The following is a 19876-nucleotide window of genomic DNA, read 5'->3' as shown; positions in this document are numbered from 1 at the left end:
AGTGGAGGAGAAGATGGAGAGAGAGGATGGTAGAGTAGAGGAGAGGATGGTAGAGTAGAGGAGAAGATGTAGTAGAGGATGGTAGAGTAGAGAAGATGGTAGAGTAGAGGAGAAGATGGTAGGAGAAGATGGTAGAGTAGAGGAGAAGATGGTAGAGTAGAGATGGAGAGTAGATGGTAGAGGAGGAGAAGATGGTAGAGTAGAGGGAGAAGATGGTAGAGTAGAGTGAGAGGATGGTAGAGAGGTAGAGTAGAGAAGATGGTAGAGTAGAGGAGAAGATGGTAGAGTAGAGGGATGGTAGAGGAGAAGATGGTAGAGTAGAGGAGAAGAGTAGAGGATGGTAGAGTAGAGGAGAGATGGAGAAGATGGTAGAGATGGTAGAGTAGAGAAGATGGTAGAGTAGAGGAGAAGATGGTAGAGTAGAGGAGAGAGGATGGTAGAGTAGAGAGGATGGTAGAGTAGAGGAGAAGATGGTAGAGAGAGAAGATGGTAGAGTAGAGGAGATAGAGGAGAAGATGGTAGAGTAGAGGAAGATGGTAGAGTAGAGTAGAGGATGGTAGAGTAGAGGAGAGGATGGTAGAGTGGAGGAGAAGATGGTAGAGTAGAGGAGAAGATGGTAGAGTAGAGAGAGAGGATGATATGGTTAGGAGAGGATGCTAGAGTAGAGAGAAGGATGGTAGAGAGAGGAGAAGATGGTAGAGTAGAGGAGAGGATGGTAGAGTAGAGGAGAGATGGTAGAGTGGAGGAGAAGATAGAGTAGAGGAGAGGATGGTAGAGTAGAGGAGAAGATGGTAGAGTATAGAGGATGGTAGAGTAGAGTAGAGGACGGTAGAGTGGAGGAGAAGATGGTAGAGTAGAGGATGGTAGAGTAGAGGAGAAGATGGTAGAGTAGAAGGATGGTAGAGTAGAGGTAGAGGATGGTAGAGTAGAGGAGAAGATGGTGGTAGAGGAGAAGATGGTAGATTAGAGGAGAAGATGGTAGAGTAGAGAGAGATGGAGGTAGAGTAGAGGATGGTAGAGTAGAGGAGAGGATGATGGAGAGTAGAGAGAGGATGGTAGAGAGATGGTAGAGAGAGGATGGTAGAGAGGTAGAGAAGAGTAGAGGAGAAGATGGTAGATGGTAGAGAGGAGAGGAAGATGGTAGAGTGGAGGAGAAGATGGTAGAGTAGAGGAGAGGATGGTAGAGTAGAGGATGGTAGAGTAGAGGAGAGGATGGTAGAGTAGAGGAGAAGATGGTAGAGTAGAGGAGAAGATGGTAGAGTAGAGGATGGTAGAGTAGAGGAGAGGATGGTAGAGTAGAGGAGAAGATGGTAGAGTAGAGGCTGGTAGAGTAGAGGAGAGGATGGTAGAGTGGAGGAGAAGATGGTAGAGTAGAGGATGGTAGAGTAGAGGAGAAGATGGTAGAGTAGAGGATGGTAGAGTAGAGGAGAGGATGTTAAAGTAGAGGAGAAGATGGTAGAGTAGAGGAGAAGATGGTAGAGTAGAGGATGGTAGAGTAGAGGAGAGGATGGTAGAGTAGAGGAGAAGATGGTAGAGTATAGGATGGTAGAGTAGAGTAGAGGACGTTAGAGTGGAGGAGAAGATGGTAGAGTAGAGGAGAAGGTGGTAGAGTAGAGGATGGTAGAGTAGAGGAGAGGATGGCAGAGTAGAGGAGAAGATGGTAGAGTAGAGGAGAAGATGGTAGAGTAGAGGATGGTAGAGTAGAGGAGAGGATGGTAGAGTAGAGGAGAAGATGGTAGAGTAGAGGATGGTAGAGTAGAGGAGAGGATGGTAGAGTGGAGGAGAAGATGGTAGAGTAGAGGAGAAGATGGTAGAGTAGAGGAGAAGATGGTAGAGTAGAGGAGAGGATGGTAGAGTAGAGGAGAGGATGGTAGAGTAGAGGAGAGGATGGTAGAGTAGAGGAGAAGATGGTAGAGTAGAGGATGGAAGAGTAGAGGAGAAGATGGTAGAGTAGAGGAGAAGATGGTAGAGTAGAGGATGGTAGAGTAGAGGAGAGGATTGTAGAGTGGAGGAGAAGATGGTAGAGTAGAGGGTGGTAGAGTAGAGGAGAAGATGGTAGAGTAGAGGATGGTAGAGTAGAGTAGAGGATGGTAAAGTGGAGGAGAAGATGGTAGAGTAGAGGAGAAGATGGTAGAGTAGAGGAGAATATGGTAGAGTAGAGGATGGTAGAGTAGAGGAGAGGATGGTAGAGTAGAGGAGAAGATGGTAGAGTAGAGGAGAAGATGGTAGAGTAGAGGAGAAGATGGTAGAGTAGAGGATGGTAGAGTAGAGGAGAGGATGGTAGAGTAGAGGAGAAGATGGTAGAGTAGAGTAAAGGATGGTAGGTTAGAGGAGAGGATGGTAGAGTAGAGGAGAAGATGGTAGAGTAGATGAGAGGATGGTAGAGTAGAGGAGAGGATGGTAGAGTAGAGGAGATGATGGTAGAGTAGAGGATGGTAGAGTAGAGGAGAAGATGGTAGAGTATAGGATGGTAGAGTAGAGTAGAGGATGGTAGAGTGGAGGAGAAGATGGTAGAGTAGAGGAGAAGGTGGTAGAGTAGAGGATGGTAGAGTAGAGGAGAGGATGGTAGAGTAGAGGAGAAGATGGTAGAGTAGAGGAGAAGATGGTAGAGTAGAGGATGGTAGAGTAGAGGAGAGGATGGTAGAGTAGAGGAGAAGATGGTAGAGTAGAGGATGGTAGAGTAGAGGAGAGGATGGTAGAGTGGAGGAGAAGATGGTAGAGTAGAGGAGAAGATGGTAGAGTAGAGGAGAAGATGGTAGAGTAGAGGAGAGGATGGTAGAGTAGAGTAGAGGATGGTAGAGTAGAGGAGAGGATGGTAGAGTAGAGGAGAAGATGGTAGAGTAGAGGATGGAAGAGTAGAGGAGAAGATGGTAGAGTAGAGGAGAAGATGGTAGAGTAGAGGATGGTAGAGTAGAGGAGAGGATTGTAGAGTTGAGGAGAAGATGGTAGAGTAGAGGGTGGTAGAGTAGAGGAGAAGATGGTAGAGTAGAGGATGGTAGAGTAGAGTAGAGGATGGTAGGGTGGAGGAGAAGATGGTAGAGTAGAGGAGAAGATGGTAGAGTAGAGGAGAATATGGTAGAGTAGAGGATGGTAGAGTAGAGGAGAGGATGGTAGAGTAGAGGAGAAGATGGTAGAGTAGAGGAGAAGATGGTAGAGTAGAGGAGAAGATGGTAGAGTAGAGGATGGTAGAGTAGAGGAGAGGATGGTAGAGTAGAGGAGAAGATGGTAGAGTAGAGGATGGTAGAGTAGAGGAGAGGATGGTAGAGTGGAGGAGAAGATGGTAGAGTAGAGGAGAAGATGGTAGAGTAGAGGAGAGGATGGTAGAGTAGAGGAGAGGATGGTAGAGTAGAGGAGAGGATGGTAGAGTAGAGGAGAAGATGGTAGAGTAGAGGAGAGGATGGTAGAGTAGAGTAAAGGATGGTAGAGTAGAGGAGAAGATGGTAGAGTAGAGTAAAGGATGGTAGGTTAGAGGAGAGGATGGTAGAGTAGAGGAGAAGATGGTAGAGTAGATGAGAGGATGGTAGAGTAGAGGAGAGGATGGTAGAGTAGAGGAGATGATGGTAGAGTAGAGGAGAAGATGGTAGAGTAGAGGATGGTAGAGTAGAGGAGAAGATGGTAGAGTAGAGGAGAAGATGGTAGAGTAGAGGATGGTAGAGTAGAGGAGAAGATGGTAGAGTAGAGGATGGTAGAGTAGAGGAGAGGATGGTAGAGTAGAGGAGAAGATGGTAGAGTAGAGGATGGTAGAGTAGAGGAGAGGATGGTAGAGTAGAGGAGAAGATGGTAGAGTAGAGGATGGTAGAGTAGAGGAGAGGATGGTAGAGTGGAGGAGAAGATGGTAGAGTAGAGGATGGTAGAGTAGAGGAGAGGATGGTAGAGTGGAGGAGAAGATGGTAGAGTAGAGGAGAAGATGGTAGAGTAGAGGAGAAGATGGTCGAGTAGAGGAGAGGATGGTAGAGTAGAGTAGAGGATGGTAGAGTGGAGGAGAAGATGGTAGAGTAGAGGAGAAGATGGTAGAGTAGAGGATGGTAGAGTAGAGGAGGTGATGGTAGAGTAGAGGAGAAGATGGTAGAGTAGAGGAGAATATGGTAGAGTAGAGGATGGTAGAGTAGAGGAGAGGATGGTAGAGTAGAGGAGAAGATGGTAGAGTAGAGGAGAAGATGGTAGAGTAGAGGAGAAGATGGTAGAGTAGAGGATGGTAGAGTAGAGGAGAGGATGGTAGAGTGGAGGAGAAGATGGTAGAGTAGAGGAGAAGATGGTAGAGTAGAGGAGAAGATGGTAGAGTAGAGGAGAGGATGGTAGAGTAGAGGAGAGGATGGTAGAGTAGAGGAGAGGATGGTAGAGTAGAGGAGAAGATGGTAGAGTAGAGGAGAGGATGGTAGAGTAGAGTAAAGGATGGTAGAGTAGAGGAGAAGATGGTAGAGTAGAGTAAAGGATGGTAGGTTAGAGGAGGATGGTGGAGTAGATGAGAAGATGGTAGAGTAGATGAGAGGATGGTAGAGTAGAGTAGAGGATGGTAGAGTAGAGGAGATGATGGTAGAGTAGAGGAGAAGATGGTAGAGTAGAGGATGGTAGAGTAGAGGAGAAGATGGTAGAGTAGAGGAGAAGATGGTAGAGTAGAGGATGGTAGAGTAGAGTAGAGTATGGTAGAGTAGAGAATAGTAGAATAGAGGAGAAGATGGTAGAGTAGAGGAGAGGATGGTAGAGTGGAGGAGAAGATGGTAGAGGTGAGGAGAAGATGGTAGAATAAAGGAGAAGATGGTAGAGTAGAGGAGAGGATGGTAGAGTAGAGGAGAGGATGGTAGAGTAGAGGAGAGGATGGTAGAGTAGAGGAGAAGATGGTAGAGTAGAGGAGAGGATGGTAGAGTAGAGTAAAGGATGGTAGAATAGAGGAGAAGATGGTAGAGTAGAGTAAAGGATGGTAGGTTAGAGGAGAGGATGGTAGAGTAGATGAGAAGATGGTAGAGTAGAGGATGGTAGAGTAGAGGAGAGGATTGTAGAGTGAAGGAGAAGATGGTAGAGTAGAGGATGGTAGAGTAGAGGAGAGGATGGTAGAGTGAAGGAGAAGATGGTAGAGTAGAGGAGAAGATGGTAGAGTAGAGGAGAGGATGGTAGAGTAGAGTAAAGGATGGAAGAGTAGAGGAGAAGATGGTAGAGTAGAGTAAAGGATGGTAGGTTAGAGGAGAAGATGGTAGAGTAGAGGATGGTAGAGTAGAGGAGAGGATGGTAGAGTGAAGGAGAAGATGGTAGAGTAGAGGATGGTAGAGTAGAGGAGAGGATGGTAGAGTGAAGGAGAAGATGGTAGAGTAGAGGAGAAGATGGTAGAGTAGAGGAGAGGATGGTAGAGTAGAGTAAAGGATGGAAGAGTAGAGGAGAAGATGGTAGAGTAGAGTAAAGGATGGTAGGTTAGAGGAGAAGATGGTAGAGTAGAGGATGGTAGAGTAGAGGAGAGGATGGTAGAGTGAAGGAGAAGATGGTAGAGTAGAGGAGAAGATGGTAGAGTAGAGGAGAGGATGGTAGAGTAGAGTAAAGGATGGAAGAGTAGAGGAGAAGATGGTAGAGTAGAGTAAAGGATGGTAGGTTAGAGGAGAAGATGGTAGAGTAGAGGATGGTAGAGTAGAGGAGAGGATGGTAGAGTGAAGGAGAAGATGGTAGAGTAGAGGAGAAGATGGTAGAGTAGAGGAGAGGATGGTAGAGTAGAGTAAAGGATGGAAGAGTAGAGGAGAAGATGGTAGAGTAGAGTAAAGGATGGTAGGTTAGAGGAGAAGATGGTAGAGTAGAGGATGGTAGAGTAGAGGAGAAGATGGTTAGAGTAGAGGATGGTAGAGTAGAGGATGGTAGAGGAGAGGATTGTAGAGTGAAGGAGAAGATGGTAGAGTAGAGGATGGTAGAGTAGAGGAGAAGATGGTAGAGTAGAGCGTGGTAGAGTAGAGTAGAGGATGGTAGAGTGGAGGAGAAGATGGTAGAGTAGAGGAGAAGATGGTAGAGTAGAGGATGGTAGAGTAGAGGAGAGGATGGTAGAGTAGAGGAGAAGATGGTAGAGTAGAGGATGGTAGAGTAGAGGAGAGGATGGTAGAGTGGAGGAGAAGATGGTAGAGTAGAGGATGGTAGAGTAGAGGAGAAGATGGTAGAGTAGAGGATGGTAGAGTAGAGGAGAGGATGGTAGAGTAGAGGAGAAGATGGTAGAGTAGAGGAGAAGATGGTAGAGTAGAGGATGGTAGAGTAGAGGAGAGGATGGTAGAGTAGAGGAGAAGATGGTAGAGTAGAGGATGGTAGAGTAGAGGAGAGGATGGTAGAGTGGAGGAGAAGATGGTAGAGTAGAGGAGAAGATGGTAGAGTAGAGGAGAAGATGGTAGCGTAGAGGAGAGGATGGTAGAGTAGAGGAGAAGATGGTAGAGTAGAGGATGGTAGAGTAGAGGAGAGGATGGTAGAGTAGAGGAGAAGATGGTAGAGTAGAGGATGGTAGAGTAGAGTAGAGGATGGTAGAGTGGAGGAGAAGATGGTAGAGTAGAGGAGAAGATGGTAGAGTAGAGGATGGTAGAGTAGAGGAGGTGATGGTAGAGTAGAGGAGAAGATGGTAGAGTAGAGGAGAAGATGGTAGAGTAGAGGAGAAGATGGTAGAGTAGAGGATGGAAGAGTAGAGGAGAAGATGGTAGAGTAGAGGAGAAGATGGTAGAGTAGAGGATGGTAGAGTAGAGGAGAGGATTGTAGAGTGGAGGAGAAGATGGTAGAGTAGAGGATGGTAGAGTAGAGGAGAAGATGGTAGAGTAGAGGATGGTAGAGTAGAGTAGAGGATGGTAGAGTGGAGGAGAAGATGGTAGAGTAGAGGAGAAGATGGTAGAGTAGAGGAGAATATGGTAGAGTAGAGGATGGTAGAGTAGAGGAGAGGATGGTAGAGTAGAGGAGAAGATGGTAGAGTAGAGGAGAAGATGGTAGAGTAGAGGAGAAGATGGTAGAGTAGAGGATGGTAGAGTAGAGGAGAGGATGGTAGAGTAGAGGAGAAGATGGTAGAGTAGAGGATGGTAGAGTAGAGGAGAGGATGGTAGAGTAGAGGAGAGGATGGTAGAGTAGAGGAGAAGATGGTAGAGTAGAGGAGAGGATGGTAGAGTAGAGTAAAGGATGGTAGAGTAGAGGAGAAGATGGTAGAGTAGAGTAAAGGATGGTAGGTTAGAGGAGAGGATGGTAGAGTGGTAGGATGCTACAGGTAAAAGAAACCAAAACGTTCCTGATAGTAATGAGAGGTAGATTTGAGATGACGACAGGTAAAAGAAACCAAAACGTTCCTGATAGTAATGAGAGGTAGATTTGAGATGACTACAGGTAAAAGAAACCAAAACGTTCCTGATAGTAATGAGAGGTAGATTTGAGATGACTACAGATAAAAGATAACAAAAAGAAGAGAGAGCTAATAGAAAATAATCCCATCAACTTCAGTGAGATGCGGCTGAAACATCCCATTAGATGTACCTCATGGATTACCTCTCTTTGTCTCTTCTTGCATTGTGCAAATTTCCACCCAACCTGTCTTTGCTCATTTACATTTTCTCTATCAAACACATAGGTTGTCGTTTTTCAGACAGACCATTACTTCGAATAGCAAAGGAATTCTGTTAAAAGGTAACAGTTGCTGAGCCTGTAGAGTGAAAGTCAGCCGTGCAAATGAGAAGGAGACGATGAAATCTTCTAAACCCATTCAAATGTTTGATTTGTCTCTGAAAGAAATCCAAACTGCTTCACCCTTTGGTCGAATTCACCACTTCTGTTGCGGTGAAAGGAAAAGTGAAGTCCCTCAAGAAAGACTGACGTCTGATGTGAAATAAATTGCAATATTTCAAAGGACGTGCTGACATTACCATAATCTCTGCATAATAGTCGCTACACAGCAGGTAATGTGATATTATACTAATTTTGACATAATGCAAAGCTGTGATGTTGAACGTATTCTGTATGAGAGACATACTGTGTCAGGCTCAGGTGTGATGCCTTCCTCTGAAGAGGAAACCCAGTGAATGAGCTGAGATTTACGCTCCTCTCCTATGTGTGTGAAATACGTGCTTTTTGGGTTTCAATGTGTCACAGTTCACACCTCTCCTCCTCTTCTGCCTTTTCGGCTTTTCTTAACAAACTGTCACAACCTCAGAGATTCATCACACTCTAGAGAGAGAGAAGGCCCCGAGAGCATGCCCAGAATCAGTTGTCCCAAAGCAAATACAAGCCTCACCCATTCTAGGCCCAAAGAAACATCTGGCCTAAAACCAGTGCTTAAAACCACTTTCAGTCAACATCATTCATCACATGTTAAATGTGTTTAGCTGGAAGGGGTCTCTGATTGGACAGTGACATTACTTCCCATAAGATTGGGCAGTAGCCTTGGTTATCTGTCTCTGACCTTAGTGGGCGCCTGGCTGCTCTCTGCTACATGATTGGACAGTGACCTTACTGGTGCCAGATTAATGTTTTGTGATTGGAACGTGACCTTCCTGGTTCCCGAGTCCATGTTGGGTGTTTGAGCAGTGAATTTTCTTGCAATGCAGCCACCATTTTGAGATTGGACAGTGACCTCACACCGCTTACCTATTCACTGTTGCTTGATTGGACAGTGACCTTCCTGGTTGCCTTGTCTGTCTATTGTGATTGGACAGAGCACGTCCTTGGTTTTCCAGTCTCTGTAGTGTGATTAGACAAATACCTTCCCTGCTGTCCCGTCGCTGTAGTGTGATTGGACAGTGACCTTCCTGGTTGACCGGTCTCTGTTGGTGTATTGGTTGCCTAAGGTTATTGATTTAAAACAGGGCAGCAGTCAATGGAATGTCTGTGGGAGGTTTGTGTTCCATTGTGGCTGTCTCGGTATAGAGTGTTGTATGGAGTAAGAGATGAGTCTCTATGTGTCTGAAGGGATATTTATCAGTAAATAATGAGGCTCTGTAAATATTTTGCTTCTAGTAAATTGCACAGCCAGACCTTGATTACTATTGTTGCTATGTCACCAACACTGCCTCCTGCTCCATTCCATTCCTTTCTACTTACCTTTCATCTCCTCCTCTCCCTCCTTTCATCTAATGTCCATATCGCTCCTTTCTCCCCTCTTTCTCATACCATCTCATTCTCTTCACAGACACATCCATACACATTCCCTTTCTCATACCATCTCATTCTCTCTCACAGACACATCCACCATACACATTCTCTTTCTCATACCATCTCCTTCTCTCTCACAGACATACCCATACACATTCTCTTTCTCATACCATCTCATTCTCTTCACAGACACATCCATACACATTCTCTTTCTCATACCATCTCCTTCTCTCTCACAGACATACCCATACACATTCCCTTTCTCATACCATCTCATTCTCTCTCACAGACACATCCATACACATTCCCTTTCTCATACCATCTCATTCTCTTTCACAGACACATCCATACACATTCTCTTTCTCATACCATCTCATTCTCTCTCACAGACACATCCATACACATTCTCTTTCTCATACCATCTCATTCTCTCTCACAGACACATCCATACACATTCTCTTTCTCATACCATCTCATTCTCTCTCACAGACACATCCATACACATTCTCTTTCTCATACCATCTCATTCTCTCTCACAGACACATCCATACACATTCTCTTTCTCATACCATCTCATTCTCTTTCACAGACACATCCATACACATTCTCTTTCTCATACCATCTCATTCTCTCTCACAGACACATCCATACACATTCTGTTTCTCATACCATCTCCTTCTCTCTCACAGACACATCCATACACATTCTCTTTCTCATACCATCTCATTCTCTCTCACAGACACATCCATACACATTCTCTTTCTCATACCATCTCATTCTCTCTCACAGACACATCCATACACATTCTCTTTCTCATACCATCTCATTCTCTCTCACAGACACATCCATACACATTCTCTTTCTCATACCATCTCATTCTCTCTCACAGACACATCCATACACATTCTCTTTCTCTCCCCTCTCTTTTCCTGCCTCCCCCTGATGTTCTTGCTGCCATTTGAGAGGACCAGTTTGGTGCCAGACAGCCATTCCTCAGATTGAGATATGCTGGGTTTTAAAGTCACACTCAGAAAGATTTACTATCTCAGTCTGGATGGAGGGGAGTGGAGCGGGGATACAGACTGGGGTGTTGGGTTGGGGGTAGCGTTTTAATACGCTAATCTCAGACTCATTTTTTACAATGGAGCGAGCTGAGACGGACAGATAAATGGACCTGGTTGAGTCTGAGATTCCTTTCTGAACCTGTTCCAGATTAATTAGCCTAATATGCCTATTATAAGTTTTCAGATAGAGAGAAAGAGTGTGTTTGAGAGTGAGAGAGAGAGAGATAGAGGGGGAGAGTGAGAGAAAGAGAGAAAGAGTGTGTTTGAGAGTGAGAGAGAGAGAGATAGAGGGGGAGAGTGAGAGAAAGAGAGAAAGAGTGTGTTTGAGAGAGAGTGAGAGAGAGATAGAGGGGGAGAGTGAGAGAAAGAGAGAAAGAGTGTGTTTGAGAGAGAGTGAGAGAGAGAGATGAGGAAGGAGAAATGGCACCAACATGTCCTGTCCTGAGTCTTGTCCTGATTGAAATGTGTCTCTTCTTAATGCTGTGATGGATTGATGGATTGATGGATTGATGGATTGATGGATTGATGGATTGATGGATTGAGGGATTGATGGATTGATGGATTGAGGGATTGATGGATTGATGGATTGAGGGATTGATGGATTGAGGGATTGATGGATTGATGGATTGATGGATTGATGGATTGATGGATTGATGGGTTGATGGATTGATGGATTGATGGATTGATGGATTGATGGATTGATGGATTGATGGATTGATGGATTGATGGATTGATGGCCAGGGAGATAGATGGACATATAAACAACACTTTGCTAGGGAGGTTGTCAGTCACTGCACAAAGACTGATGCTGACATTTCACAGAGCCAGAATCATCAAATGATAAATAGATGTTCCTTTGGCCGAACCGGGTTCTCATTGGACAAGTGGGTCTACCTCTCGCTGATACGACGTCTCATTGGACGTTCTGGCAGCAGACACCTCACTGATGAGAAATCTTATTACAGTATGCCAGCTATTACTGTGAATGTAGACATTCATTCATTTATGTATTTTTAGACATATTTCTACCATATATCCCTGCAGACACACAGACCGTGAGAAAGGGAGAGAGCTATAGAGAAAGAGAAAGTTGGGGCATTGACCTGCTTTTTGGAGACAGAATGAGTTCAAAACAAAGGGAGAATGTTAAGGAGCTCTGGAAATAGAGTTCTCTGAGAAAAGGACAAAGAGGACACAACGTTTGTCTGTATGTGCACTGAAACACTAACAGTCTTGGTATTTTACAGTCTGTGTACTACTGAGAGCATCCAAACAACAAGAGACAAAGTCAATGTAATACCCCTTGTGTAACCATTGTAATACAATCTCTATCACAATCTCTGTGGATTTTGTTCTTGACCTCATTCAGTAATGTGTTGTCATTGTCTTTCAGGTGATGTTGGAGCCATTTATAAGACATTCTATGAATCTAGGTTGGAGGAAAAGCAGGAAAACTACTGCATTCCATTGAATCTGCTTGTAACTACATTACCCAGAGCTGAACCGTGCTCTACATGTTGTTAGAGCTAATCCCTATCTCTGTGACATTAGAAAAAGAAGAACACAAACTAGTATAAGGTTATTGGAAGCATAACCAAGTGTTGTTCAGCTGTATCTTGGTGGAGAAGACATTTCAAACATGACAGGGACTCCTAGGCTTTACAAACAACTCTAATACAGGTATGTTGACATAAAACAGAAATAAAAATGTACCATAAACCAGGTTTCCATCCAACCATTAAACGCAGATGAATTACCTGACGTAAAAAAAAAGTCAAGGCTGATGGAAACAGGAAATGTCCATTCAAATTCATAAATGCCGACAGACAATTAGTCCATTCGACATGTTGGGATCTTTTTGTGTCTGTAAAACTAGTTATCTGAGAAATGGTAACGGGAACGCCTTCATGCGCAAATATTGATATAATAACCATCATATCGAAAATAAACTTGAAGTCACACGATGACCTCCCACCACGACATGGAAGAGCAGGAAAGGTTTACAGGCAGATCATGAACTTCACATGGTGGTTAAGTGCACGTTGGTCATGCAAATTTCCAAGAAGATAAATATCGAGGGTAGGCTATTATTTGAATTCTTGGGGATATGATGATCGGTGCTTGGCTGCCAATTAGTGATCAGTGAACTTGTCTGGAGAGCATGCGCCAAAACCAGATTGGCCAAGTTTGCTATTTATCGCAACAGTTTTTGTGACAAAACCATCGGTACCCCATTTAATTTACATGTTTTATCCGGTACATGGGAACTTAACCACAAAAGTGATTTTTATCACACACAGGCTTTTATCCACAATGGGTTAGTTTGATGGAAACTCACCTCTGGTGGGAAAATGCACATATTGTTTTATGCAGATTTGAGAATATTTGCATGAAAATCTGTCACCAATTGGTACAATGATAACAGTACCTATTTATACATCGTCTTTCATCTTCTTTTTCCTAATATTTTCCATTCATTCCTCTCAGGAAAAGACAAAGGGGTGGGTTTGGCTCACACATTTATGGGCGTGTCAGACATGGAGGGTCTCTGCTAGACTCCGCCTAAGTAAACACCGCCTGACAGAGCCCCTCCCCTTATTCCTGGATTGGTCCAATCTCCACCGGCCCCACCCATTTCTCCAGACCATTCAAGGAACGTGGCCGGATTGAACCTCTTCTCACCCAGGTGCCGTCCGTTTGGTGAGGGCGGCGAGGGCTGTGCTGTGATTGGTTGACTGCGAGTGGGAGTGCAATGCGGATTGGAGGATGTCGGGGGACTGGGATGAAGACCACCTGTGTAAGAAGGCACTCACTCTGGTGGAGGAGTTGTGCTTACACTCCTCAGCGAAGGACAGCCATGAAGCCAGCTGCCGAGACTTCGTCTACATGATGAGGGGACAGCAGCACGAAACAGGTAACATACAGTAACATACAGGAATCATTCACATACACTAACATACACTAACATGCAGGAATCATTCACATACACTAACATACAGGAATCATTCACATACACTAACATACACTAACATGCAGGAATCATTCACATACACTAACATACAGGAATCATTCACATACACTAACATACAGTAACATACAGGAAACATGGTAACATACAGTAACATACAGGAATCATTCACATACACTAACATACACTAACATGCAGGAATCATTCACATACACTAACATACAGGAATCATTCACATACACTAACATACAGTAACATACAGGGATCATTCACATACACTAACAAACAGTAACATACAGGGATCATTCACATACACTAACATACAATAACATGCAGGAATCATTCACATACACTAACATACAGTAACATACAGGGATCATTCACATACACTAACATACAGTAACATACAGTGATCATTCACATACACTAACATACAGTAACATACAGGGATCATTCACATACACTAACATACACGAACATGCAGGAATCATTCACATACACTAACATACACTAACATGCAGGAATCATTCACATACACTAACATACAGGAATCATTCACATACACTAACATAAAGTAACATACAGGGATCATTCACATACACTAACATACAGGAATCATTCACATACACTAACATACACTAACATGCAGGAATCATTCACATACACTAACATACACTAACATGCAGGAATCATTCACATACACTAACATACAGTAACATACAGGGATCATTCACATACACTAACATACAGTAACATACAGGGATGATTCACATACACTAACATACACTAACATGCAGGAATCATTCACATACACTAACATACACTAACATGCAGGAATCATTCACATACACTAACATACAGTAACATACAGTGATCATTCACATACACTAACATACAGTAACATACAGGGATCATTCACATACACTAACATACAGTAACATACAGGGATCATTCACATACACTAACATACAGGAATCATTCACATACACTAACATAAAATAACATACAGGGATCATTCACATACACTAACATACAGGAATCATTCACATACACTAACATACAGTAACATACAGGAATCATTAACAACACACTAACATAAAGGAATCATTCACATACACTAACATACAGTAACATACAGGGATCATTCACATACACTAACATACAGGAATCATTCACATACACTAACATAAAATAACATACAGGGATCATTCACATACACTAACATACAGGAATCATTCACATACACTAACATACAGTAACATACAGGAATCATTCACATACACTAACATACACTAACATGCAGGAATCATTAACATACACTAACATACACTAACATACAGGAATCATTCACATATACTAACATACAGGAATCATTCACATACACTAACATACAGTAACATACAGGAATCATTCACATACAGTAACATACAGGAATCATTCACATACACTAACATACAGGAATCATCCACATACACTAACATACAGGAATCATTCACATACACTAACATACAGTAACATACAGGAATCATTAACAACACAGTAGCACACAGTAACATACAGTAACATACAGGAATCATTAACAACACAGTAACATACAGTAACATACAGGAATCATTAACAACACGCTAACATACAGGAATCATTCACATACAATAACATACAGTAACATACAGGAATCATTAACAACACAGTAACATACAGTAACATACAGGAATCATTCACATACACTAACATACACTAACATGCAGGAATCATTCACATACACTAACATACACTAACATGCAGGAATCATTCACATACACTAACATACACTAACATACAGGAATCATTCACATACACTAACATACACTAACATACAGGAATCATTCGCATACACTAACATACAGGAATCATTCACATACACTAACATACACTAACATACAGGAATCATTCACATACACTAACATACAGTAACATACAGTAACATACAGGAATCATTCACATACACTAACATGCAGGAATCATTCACATACACTAACATACAGTAACATACAGGAATCATTAACAACACAGTAGCACACAGTAACATACAGTAACATACAGGAATCATTAACAACACAGTAACATACAGGAATCATTAACAACACAGTAACATACACTAACATACAGGAATCATTAACAACACACTAACATACAGGAATCATTAACAACACAGTAACATACAGTAACATACAGGAATCATTAACAATACAGTAACATACAAGAATCATTAACAACACAGTGACATGCAGAAACATACATGAATCATTAACAATACAGTAACATACAGGAATCATTAACAACACAGTAACATACAGTAACATACAGGAATCATTAACAACACAGTAACATACACTAACATACAGGAATCATTAACAACACAGTGACATACAGAAACATACATGCATCATTAACAATACAGTAACATACAGGAATCATTAAGAACACAGTAACATACAGTAACATACAGGAATCATTAACAATACAGTAACATACAAGAATCATGAACAACACAGTGACATACAGAAACATACATGAATCATTAACAATACAGTAACATACAGGAATCATTAACAACACAGTAACATACAGTAACATACAGGAATCATTAACAAAACAGTGACATACAGAAACATACATGAATCATTAACAACACAGTAACATACAGGAATCATTAACAACACAGTAACATACAGTAACATACAGGAATCATTAACAACACAGTGACATACAGTAACATACAGGAATCATTAACAACACAGTGACATACAGAAACATACATGAATCATTAACAATACAGTAACATACAGGAATCATTAAGAACACAGTAACATACAGTAGCATAAAATAATCATTCACATACACTAACATACACTAACATGCAGGAATCATTCACATACACTAACATACAGGAATCATTCACATACACTAACATACAGTAACATACAGGAATCATTAACAACACAGTAGCACACAGTAACATACAGTAACATACAGGAATCATTAACAACACAGTAACATACAGTAACATACAAGAATCATTAACAACACAGTGACATACAGAAACATACATGCATCATTAACAATACAGTAACATACAGGAATCATTAACAACACACTAACATACAGGAATCATTAACAACACAGTAACATACAGTAACATACAGGAATCATTAACAATACAGTAACATACAAGAATCATTAACAACACAGTGACATACAGAAACATACAAGAATCATTAACAATACAGTAACATACAGGAATCATTAACAACACAGTAACATACAGTAACATACAGGAATCATTAACAACACAGTAACATACACTAACATACAGGAATCATTAACAACACAGTGACATACAGAAACATACATGCATCATTAACAATACAGTAACATACAGGAATCATTAAGAACACAGTAACATACAGTAACATACAATAATCATTAACAACACAGTAACATACAGTAACATACAATAATCATTAACAACACAGTAACATACAGAAACATACATGAATCATTAACAATACAGTAACATACAGAAACATACATTAATCATTAACAATACAGTAACATACAGGAATCATTAACAACACAGTAACATACAGGAATCATTAACAATACAGTAACATACAAGAATCATTAACAACACAGTGACATACAGAAACATACATGCATCATTAACAATACAGTAACATACAGGAATCATTAACAACACAGTAACATACAGTAACATACAAGAATCATTAACAACACAGTAACATACAGAAACATACATGAATCATTAACAATACAGTAACATACAGAAACATACATGCATCATTAACAATACAGTAACATACAGGAATCATTAACAACACAGTGACATTCAGAAACATACATGAATCATTAACAATACAGTAACATACAGGAATCATTAACAACACAGTGACATTCAGAAACATACATGAATCATTAACAATACAGTAACATACAGGAATCATTAACAACACAGTGACATACAGAAACATACATGAATCATTAACAATACAGTAACATACAGGAATCATGAACAACACAGTGACATTCAGAAACATACATGAATCATTAACAATACAGTAACATAAAATAATCATTAACAACACAGTAACATACAGTAACATACAGGAATCATTAACAACACAGTAACATACAGAAACATACATGAATCATTAACAACACAGTGACATAAAGAAACATACATGAATCATTAACAATACAGTAACATACAGGAATCATTAACAACACAGTAACATACAGAAACATACATGAATCATTAACAACACAGTAACATACAGAAATCATTAGCCATGTATAGGACATGGAGTTGTTTCTGTCCAAGTGACATTAGCAGGAAAAAATCCCAGGAAAAACTCCTGGCCGTAGTAATGTGTATTGTGGGATAGAGCAGAATATCCTGAAGAAGAGTTATTATCTGGGTTCTGATGCCAGGGTTGCCCTGAGGGGCTGGCTCCCACAACAAATCAGGGCACCTCCGGAACACTTTGAAATATTCATGAGACATTTCCAAATTGATAACGAAGGTCCAGCCCTCTGTTTATAGGGCAAACCAAAGAGTCCAAGTGCAATCCCAACCTGGCTAATTGTAAATATGGAGCATCGTCCCAGATCCCTTTCAATGAATTCTACACAGCAGAGTGGATGAGTGGTGGCGCTAGCTAGCTGCAGTCCCAGCAGCATTCTGGTCCTGTGTGGATTCTCATGGAGAGGTTTTGGAGCGGTGGCAGAAATGTGCAGTAGTGTAGATTAGAGGGGATGCGTGTGGATCAGTGTGCTGTAGTGTAGATTAGAGGGGATGCGTGTGGATCAGTGTGCTGTAGTGTAGATTAGAGGGGATGCGTGTGGATCAGTGTGCTGTAGTGTAGATTAGAGGGGATGCGTGTGGATCAGTGTGCTGTAGTGTAGATTAGAGGGGATGCGTGTGGATCAGTGTGCTGTAGTGTAGATTAGAGGGGATGCGTGTGGATCAGTGTGCTGTAGTGTAGATTAGAGGGGATGCGTGTGGATCAGTGTGCTGTAGTGTAGATTAGAGGGGATGCGTGTGGATCAGTGTGCTGTAGTGTAGATTAGAGGGGATGCGTGTGGATCAGTGTGCTGTAGTGTAGATTAGAGGGGATGCGTGTGGATCAGTGTGCTGTAGTGTAGATTAGAGGGGATGCGTGTGGATCAGTGTGCTGTAGTGTAGATTAGAGGGGATGCGTGTGGATCAGTGTGCTGTAGTGTAGATTAGAGGGGATGCGTGTGGATCAGTGTGCTGTAGTGTAGATTAGAGGGGATGCGTGTGGATCAGTGTGCTGTAGTGTAGATTAGAGGGGATGCGTGTGGATCAGTGTGCTGTAGTGTAGATTAGAGGGGATGCGTGTGGATCAATGTGCTGTAGTGTAGATTAGAGGGGATGCGTGTGGATCAGTGTGCTGGAGTGTAGATTAGAGGGGATGCGTGTGGATCGGTGTGCTGTAGTGTAGATTAGAGGGGATACGTGTGGATCAGTGTGCTGTAGTGTAGATTAGAGGGGATGCGTGTGGATCAGTGTGCTGTAGTGTAGATTAGAGGGGATGCGTGTGGATCAGTGTGCTGTAGTGTAGATTAGAGGGGATGCGTGTGGATCAGTGTGCTGTAGTGTAGATTAAGCTGGATCTGCTGCATGGAGCACCTAGAGATTTGTGTGACACAGTGCAGGATATCATCATGCAGTGGGTTTGGTGGGAGGCGTTAGCGGATAGCCTCTGGGTAATGACGTGATAAACCAAAGCAAGGGCCTCTGGGCAGTACAGGATCCGCCATCCGTCGCCTGTCTGTCAATCAATGGCTTGTGTAAGCAGGGTGGGTGGGAGCTGTTTGATGTTCTGTCTGAAAAACTCCCAGTCGGATACATCACTTACTGATTGACAGCCGGTGTCAATCTGCCCCATGCTGGGTTTCTGTCTCAGAAGAACCACCCCCGCCTGCCTCCGCCAAGCTACCCCCACACACACACACACACACACACACACGCACACGTTAATACTATGGGGTTGCCACACACACAAAAAACATGCACAAACACAAGTATGTAGAGACACACACACACACACTGTTATTCTCTCTCTCTACCATCCTAAACCTCTCCCCTCTTTAGTTATCTCTCTAAATCCTCGTTGTCTTGTTTGTCCTCCATTTCTCTCCATCATTCATTCTCTCATTCTTTCTCTCTCCATCACTATCTCTTTTTGTCTTCTTCTGTGGCGTGGCATGTTGGTAGATGGTGACTATATTAACCTGGCTGTATCCTTCTGGGTGGACTGGAGGTGTAGATGGAGAGGCTGAATGTGACCAGTCAGCCAATATGTCTGTTTCAACATGGTTACCAATCTGTCTCTATCTGGCCCGCCCCTACAGCCTCTCTCCTCTCCTCTCCCCCCTCTCTTCTCTCAGAATCTCCCTCTCTCTCGTATCATGCTCTACACCTATTCCCTCTGTCCTTATCTCTTCTTCCCTTTCCTTTCTTGCTCCCCCGCTCATTTTCTTTCCCACCATCTCTTTCGTTCCACCTCTCTTCTCTCCCTTAGGGCTCCTCTCCCCTTTCTCTCTCTCGCTCTCTCTCTCGCTCTCTCTCTCTCTCTCTCTCTCTCCATCTGTGTCATGTTCTCCACAGTGATACATCAATGCCCTCCTACCTCTCTCTCATTCTTTCTCCCCCTCTTGCTCTCCCCCTCTCCCTCTTTCTCTC

General features: G+C 42.4%; 2 protein-coding genes across 11 annotated transcripts in view; both read left to right on the top strand.

Moving 5' to 3' along the window:
• The window catches only part of LOC118375361 (synaptotagmin-C-like), a 58478-nt gene that overhangs the window by 10055 nt on the left and 28547 nt on the right, over positions 1-19876 (top strand). For 2 of the 4 annotated variants that reach the window (XM_052491451.1, XM_052491450.1), the window contains exons 2-3: positions 11691-11819; positions 12627-13053. In XM_052491451.1, the coding sequence (XP_052347411.1) occupies positions 12906-13053 (148 nt within the window). In that variant the 5' untranslated portion in view covers positions 11691-11819; positions 12627-12905. Of the gene's footprint in view, positions 1-11532; positions 11820-12626; positions 13054-19876 lie in introns of all 4 variants that reach the window. The other 2 variants (XM_052491449.1, XM_052491448.1) reach the window with 1 other exon arrangement.
• LOC127914528 (uncharacterized) lies at positions 2178-10094 on the top strand. Of its 7 annotated transcripts, XM_052491454.1 has the most exons (4): positions 2381-2527; positions 3908-4039; positions 6154-6548; positions 6979-10094. In XM_052491454.1, the coding sequence occupies exon 4, from the start codon at positions 8912-8914 to the stop codon at positions 10016-10018; it is 1107 nt and encodes a 368-aa protein (XP_052347414.1). In that variant the 5' UTR covers positions 2381-2527; positions 3908-4039; positions 6154-6548; positions 6979-8911; the 3' UTR covers positions 10019-10094. The 7 variants fall into 7 exon arrangements, with proteins under 7 accessions (XP_052347417.1, XP_052347414.1, XP_052347415.1 ...); XM_052491455.1 differs by lacking the exon at positions 3908-4039 and having other exon boundaries at positions 6327-6548; XM_052491458.1 differs by lacking the exon at positions 3908-4039 and having other exon boundaries at positions 2388-2527; positions 5977-6548.

The sequence above is a fragment of the Oncorhynchus keta genome, chromosome 32, assembly GCF_023373465.1.
Source record: "Oncorhynchus keta strain PuntledgeMale-10-30-2019 chromosome 32, Oket_V2, whole genome shotgun sequence".
In the NCBI taxonomy this organism is placed as follows: domain Eukaryota; kingdom Metazoa; phylum Chordata; class Actinopteri; order Salmoniformes; family Salmonidae; genus Oncorhynchus; species Oncorhynchus keta.
Note: the sequence above shows the minus strand (reverse complement) of the source record. Positions and strands in the feature narration are given on the sequence as shown.

Coding starts and splice junctions, on each gene's coding strand:
- LOC127914528 (XM_052491457.1), top strand. CDS start 8,912: ATGAGGCTCTGTAAATATTTTGCTTCTAGTAAATTGCACAGCCAGACC.